This window comes from Vigna unguiculata, unplaced genomic scaffold (genome assembly GCF_004118075.2).
Source record: "Vigna unguiculata cultivar IT97K-499-35 unplaced genomic scaffold, ASM411807v1 contig_634, whole genome shotgun sequence".
NCBI classification, from domain to species: domain Eukaryota; kingdom Viridiplantae; phylum Streptophyta; class Magnoliopsida; order Fabales; family Fabaceae; genus Vigna; species Vigna unguiculata.
The window spans coordinates 48,710-55,328 of NW_021011356.1; the positions used below are offsets into that span (position 1 = coordinate 48,710).

Genomic DNA, 6,619 nt, shown 5'->3' on the forward strand with positions numbered 1-6,619 from the left:
TGAATGTTGAGATTGGGGTGCAGCGTGACCTTGTCCAGTTGTGTGTGCCATTCTATTCCATTTCAATTCTGTTTTTCCAGCAAATCTAAACCCTTTAGATCCTTTTCCCATTAAGATTCATATCATTTGGTATTCAGAGCTAGTTAAGGGTTTGTATTGAACAGCAACAAGAAGGTACTAATCTAATTTGCAACGTGCCAATTTGTGTTCTGAATTCTGGAAAAGAAAAGAAATCCAATTGTTATTGTATGTGAGGGCTGCTATAAAAAATTTCCGAAACTGAAGAATATAAGTGCAGCATTGTGTTTGTTCAAAATTGAATTCTGAATTGGCATGATTTAAGGGCAGTTGCTGTATGTTTTTACAAGTGGTGAATTCTGAAATTTTCAAGTCTGCATTGGAGTTAAAACCGTGACCTAGTTAGTGTGTCTTTGTTTGTGTGGTTTTCTTTGCCTTCTTTTTGTGTTTTGGTGTCTTGTTTTTTTGGCCTCTAGTGATAGCATCATTACTATAATTGTTATAGGCGCATTCTGCATTTAGGTAGATCATCTTTGTGTGGCTGAAGTAACCTTGTGACTCTCAAGGATTGAGTGCATCAAGAGTGGTAAAAGGCTAGAGAGAAATTTACATTATTAGTAAAAGCCGAATTGAGAGAAACACTTGAGAGGAAATTATTTGGTGAGGTAGATTAGGTGCTGGATTCTATTTGGCTTAACCTTTTATCTTGTCTACAAGCATTATTTTGTGAGATGGCAGATTCAAACCAAGAAGGAGGGGCAGGCATTAGTCCCATTCAAATGCAAGCTCTTACTCAACATCTTGAAAGATTACTCCGACAAGCCAATGATGAGATACATGAGAGAATTGATAGGTTGGAGAATGATGGAGTAACAAGAAGAGGTGTAAGGAGGCAAGAAACAAGGGTGGCGAGATATGATGAAGAAAGGAGGAATAGGGAGCAGTGGGGCAATCCTCTCCAAGGAATTAAACTAAACATTCCCTCTTTTGCAGGAAAGAATGATCCCGAAGCTTACTTTAATTGGGAGCTCAAGATGGAGAATGTGTTTGATTGCGGCAACTTTGAGGAGGAACAAAAGGTGAGGTTGGCAGCATCCGAATTCTCACACTATGCATTGATTTGGTGGCACAAGCTTCAAAGGGAGAGGCAAAGAGATGGAGATCCACCAGTAGACACATGGGAGGAATTGAGGAGGCTCATGAGGAGGAGATATGTCCCTGCATCCTATCAAAGGGATATGAAGTTTAAGCTTCAAAGAATTACTCAAGGAAGCCGAAGTGTGGAGGATTACCACAAAGAGATGGAGATGTTAATGATCCAAGCTAAGCTTGAGGAAGATCCTGAGGTAACAATGGCTAGGTTCATTAATGGGTTGAATAATGATATCCGTGATGTGGTTGAGTTGCAGGAGTTTGTGGAGATGGAGGATCTTCTCCATAAAGCCATCCAAGTAGAAGAGCAACTCAAAAGGAAGGGAGCTTCAAGGAGAATGGCGTCGTCTTCTACTTATGGGTGGAAGGACAAGGCTAAGAGGGAGGGATATAAGTCATCACCCTATTCGGCCAAGGGAGAGACCAGTTCGGCCATGAGTACCAAGGCCACCAAAGAAGCGGATCCTAAGCCTTCTAAGGGCAATGAAGCTGTACCAAAAAGAACTAGAGACATTACATGCTTCAAATGCCAAGGCAAGGGGCACTATGCATATGAATGTCCTACCAAGAGGACTGTGGTGATTAGAGATGATGGAGGATATTCTAGTGAGTCAGATGCAAATGAAGAATCTGAAGGAGAGGAGGATGAGGATGTTGGACCAGAAATGAACGAGAAGGGATTGTTGATGGTGAGGAGACTATTAGGATCTCATATAGAAGCCATGGATGAAAGCCAAAGGGACAACATTTTCCACACTAGGTGTATTGTCCAAGGGCAACTTTGCATGGTGATTGTGGATAGTGGGAGTTGCGCTAATGTGGCTAGTACAAGGCTAGTATCCAAGTTGAATCTTCCTACCAAGCCTCATCCCAGACCTTACCGTTTGCAATGGCTAAGTGATGAAGGAGAAATTAAAGTGAAACAGCAAGTGGAGGTGCCCATAGTCATTGGGACTTATTCTGATGTGATTTCATGTGATGTGGTGCCTATGGAGGCGTGTCATCTATTGTTGGGGAGACCATGGCAGCATGACCACAAGACCATCCATGATGGATTCTCCAACAAGATCTCTTTTACACATCAAGGAAAGAAGGTGGTGCTTAAACCTTTAAGCCCACAAGAGGTGTGTCATGATCAAGTGAGGTTGAGAGAGAAAATCATGAGAGAAAAGAAAGTTGAAAGTGAGAGCGTGGTAGAGAGTGTGAGTGACGAGAAAAGATCAAACACTAAGAGAGAGGAAAAGAGAGGCAAGGAGAGAAACACCAATGTGAGAGAGATAGCAAAAGAGAGGGAAGTGAGGAAGGTGTTGTTAGCACGGCAACCCTTATATATGCTTGTATGCAAACCTGTTTTGAATACTAACCCTGAATTTCCCACTTCCTTGCCATCTTCTATTTCTTCTATTTTGCAGGAATTCAAGGATGTTTTCCCCTCGGATTTGCCTAGTGGATTACCACCATTGAGGGGAATAGAACATCAAGTGGATTTGATACCTGGAGCCACCATTCCAAACAGGCCAGCGTATAGGAGCAATCCCGAGGAGACCAAGGAGATACAAAGGCAAGTGGAAGCTCTCTTAGAGAAAGGTTGGGTAAGAGATTCTATATCTCCATGTGCTGTTCCTGTGATTTTGGTGCCTAAGAAAGATGGTTCTTGGCGCATGTGTAGTGACTGTAGAAGTGTGAATAGCATTACCATTAAGTATAGGCATCCCATTCCTAGACTTGATGATTTACTTGATGAATTGCATGGTGCACAAGTGTTTTCAAAAATTGATTTGAAAAGTGGATACAACCAAATTAGGATTAGAGAAGGAGATGAATGGAAAACTGCTTTTAAAACCAAATTTGGGTTGTATGAGTGGCTGGTTATGCCATTTGGATTAACTAATGCACCAAGCACATTCATGAGGTTGATGAATCATGTTCTACGAGATTTTATAGGGCATTTTGTGGTAGTGTATTTTGATGATATTCTGATCTATAGTGCTGATTTGGACTTGCATGCTCAACATTTGCATTCTGTGTTATCTGCTTTGAGACATGAAAAGTTGTATGCTAATCTTGAGAAATGCATGTTTTGTCAAGACCATGTGGTATTTCTGGGTTTTGTGGTGAGTTCAAAAGGGGTAGAAGTTGATCAATCCAAAGTGAAGGCCATACAAGAGTGGCCAACACCCAAATCCGTGAGTGATATTAGGAGTTTTCATGGCCTGGCTAGTTTCTATAGGAGATTTGTGAGAGATTTCAGCACCTTGGCAGCCCCCTTAAATGAGTTAGTGAAGAAAAACGTGAGCTTCAAGTGGGGGGAAAAACAAGAGAAAGCTTTCCAAACTCTTAAGCAAAGACTAGTGAGTGCACCCATCCTAGCATTGCCCAATTTTTCCAAATCCTTTGAGATAGAGTGTGACGCTTCTGGCATAGGTATAGGAGCTGTTCTACTTCAAGAAGGCCATCCCATAGCATACTTTAGTGAAAAATTGAGTGGAGCAGCCTTGCATTACTCTACTTATGACAAGGAACTCTATGCCTTAGTGAGAGCCCTCAAAACTTGGCAACATTATCTTTTTCCCAAGGAATTCGTTATCCATAGTGACCATGAGTCTCTTAAGTATCTCAAGGGTCAAGGTAAGCTTAATACAAGACATGCCAAATGGGTTGAATTCTTAGAGCAATTTCCATATGTCATTAAGTACAAGAAAGGGAAAGGAAATGTGGTTGCGGATGCCCTATCTAGGAGACATGCGCTACTATCTATGGTTGAGACCAAGTTGTTGGGTTTGGAAGTGTTGAAGGGGTTGTATGAGGAGGATAAAGAGTTCGGCCAAAGGTACAAGGAGTGTGAAAAGATGGCCAAGGATGAGTACTATAGATTTGAGGGGTTCTTGTTTAGAGCAAATAGGCTATGTGTTCCTCAATCTTCCATTAGAGAACTCTTAGTGAAGGAAGCACATAGAGGGGGGTTGATGGGTCATTTTGGAGTGCTTAGAACTTATGACATCTTGCATGAGCATTTCTATTGGGTTAACATGAAAAAGGATGTAGCCAAACTGTGTGAGTCATGCATTGAGTGTAGACAAGCTAAGTCTAAAGTTCTTCCCCAAGGTTTATACACTCCTCTTCCTGTTCCTGAACACCCTTGGGTGGATTTGTCCATGGATTTTGTGCTTGGATTGCCTCGATCAAGTACTGGCCGAGACTCCATACTAGTTGTGGTGGATAGGTTTTCCAAGATGGCTCACTTTATTCCATGCAAAAAGGTAAATGATGCTAGTCACGTTGCTGACCTTGTCTTTAAAGAGATCATTAGGATACATGGTATGCCTAGGAGTATTGTGAGTGATAGGGACTCTAAGTTCTTGAGTCACTTTTGGAGAAGTTTGTGGGGTAGATTAGGAACTAAGTTGTTGTTCTCTACTACTTGTCACCCCCAAACAGATGGCCAAACTGAGGTGGTTAATAGGACACTTGGTGCTATGCTTAGAGCAGTGTTGAAGCACAATCTGAAACGTTGGGAGGCTTGCCTACCCCATATTGAGTTTGCTTATAACCGAGCTGTCCATTCTTCCACTAATCATTCTCCTTTTGAGGTAGTGTATGGGTTTAATCCTTTATCTCCACTTGATTTATTACCTGTGCCTAACATTTCTGTGTTTAAGCATACTGAAGGACAGGCAAAGGCAGAGTTTGTGCGGAAGCTTCATGAGAAAGTTAAAGATCAAATCACCAAAAAGAATGCGAGCTACGCAAAGCAAGCCAACAAAGGTAGAAGGAGAGTTGTGTTCCAACCAGGAGATTGGGTGTGGGTACACATGAGGAAAGAGAGATTTCCCGAACAAAGGAAATCCAAGTTGCTGCCTAGAGGAGATGGACCATTCCAAGTCTTGGAAAGGATCAATGACAATGCTTACAAGATCCAAATGCCAGGTGAGTATAATGTGTCTCCTACTTTTAATGTTGCTGACTTATCTTTGTTTGATGCAGGTGAAGATGGTTCGGCTTTGAAGAAAGCTGGTTCGGATTTGGAGACCCATCCGGTTCAAGAGGGAGGGAATGATGAGGACATCTCTCACCAACCTGGATCCAAGCTAACCAAAGAAGAGGAGAACTCTCTACAAGGGATAGGAGGTCCTATGACGAGATCCAAGGCCAAGCAAACCAAGGCAACATTACAAAGGCTAATTCTAAATCTCTTAGAAGATGTGGTCAAGGATCCTACACATAAGCTTGTTTACTTGATCACTTGGAAGGATGAAGCTAAGGATGAAGTTGAGCTCCAAAATGCGTGAAAGCAATATTGGTGGCACATAGTTGCATGGAAATTTTTATGTGTTAGTTCGTGTGGCACATAGTAGCATAGGAATTTTTATTGTGTTATTTTAGGGTGTTTTTAATTTAATGTAATGTTTATTTTTGTTAATTTCCGTGTATTTTCAATTAAATGTAAGGGAACTAAGTGACTTGTTCAGCCAAAAGCCATGTGGCCGTGCTTCTAGAGTAGTGGAGCGGTTATTTTGATAGTGGGGTGGTTACCTTGGTAGCAAATTCAGCACCCTAGACAAAAACAAGGGCTGAACACGTGAACTAGAGGTTTTTTTTTTTTGGATGATTATTGAATGAATTCTCTTTCCATTTTCGTGAAGAATTTGGGTGAGTGTGATGCTCATTGATCCTTGTGTGAATCAAGGCAAAATCCAGCCATCATAGGTGTGAAGCTTATGTGTGGTATACGTGTGGATGGTGTGATGCTATCCTTCATTGTCTTGTAAGTTTTCTTGTTTGAATTCGTGTTACATTGTTTCCCTTGTATGTTGATTACGCTACTCTTGGTCCAGAATTCTTGAATCAATCTTAAAGAACCTAATGTCCATAGAACCCTTTTCACGTCAAGCCTGTTTACATCCAGGGCATAATCCAATACGTTCTGAAATCATTTCGTTGCCATTGTTATTTTTCTGTTATGGAACCTTCATTGATCTCGTGCACATAATTCTTAAAGGAACCTTAACGAACCAAAGCCACGAATAGTAATTCCTTTGGATGATAACTGAATGTTGAGATTGGGGTGCAGCGTGACCTTGTCCAGTTGTGTGTGCCATTCTATTCCATTTCAATTCTGTTTTTCCAGCAAATCTAAACCCTTTAGATCCTTTTCCCATTAAGATTCATATCACTCTTGGTTAATATTGTCCATACATAATTGATGCCACCAAGTCATGGCATAATCCTCAAACTCTAAGACTACCAAATCTACTTGCTTTTGATGACTAACTACATGAATGGTAAAAATTTGGTCCACTTTTTGTTCCCACTCAATGTAGATGTTTGGGTCATTTTCTCCTTTGAACTTAGGAATCTTTGGAGTTTGCTTCTCTTGTGATAGTTTGCGCCTAGAATGCCCTCTTTTCCTAGCCTCTCTTTCTTGCTCCTTAGCTTCAAGCCTTTGAAT

At 41.2% G+C, this 6,619-nt stretch overlaps 1 protein-coding gene across 1 annotated transcript; it reads left to right on the top strand.

Annotated features, from left to right (window-relative positions):
• Positions 1-749: 749 nt before the first annotated feature.
• Positions 750-5,459, top strand: LOC114172515. Its single transcript, XM_028056965.1, has 5 exons — positions 750-2,363; positions 2,448-2,735; positions 2,814-4,384; positions 4,745-5,097; positions 5,155-5,459. The coding sequence occupies exons 1-5, from the start codon at positions 750-752 to the stop codon at positions 5,457-5,459; spliced, it is 4,131 nt and encodes a 1,376-aa protein (XP_027912766.1).
• The last annotated feature ends 1,160 nt before the right edge of the window (positions 5,460-6,619 follow it).

Coding starts and splice junctions, on each gene's coding strand:
- LOC114172515 (XM_028056965.1), top strand. CDS start 750: ATGGCAGATTCAAACCAAGAAGGAGGGGCAGGCATTAGTCCCATTCAA. Junction 2,736..2,813: donor CCAAGGAGATACAAAGGCAA/GTGGAAGCTCTC, acceptor TTGGTGCCTAAG/AAAGATGGTTCTTGGCGCAT. Junction 4,385..4,744: donor CGAGACTCCATACTAGTTGT/GGTGGATAGGTT, acceptor TTCTTCCACTAA/TCATTCTCCTTTTGAGGTAG.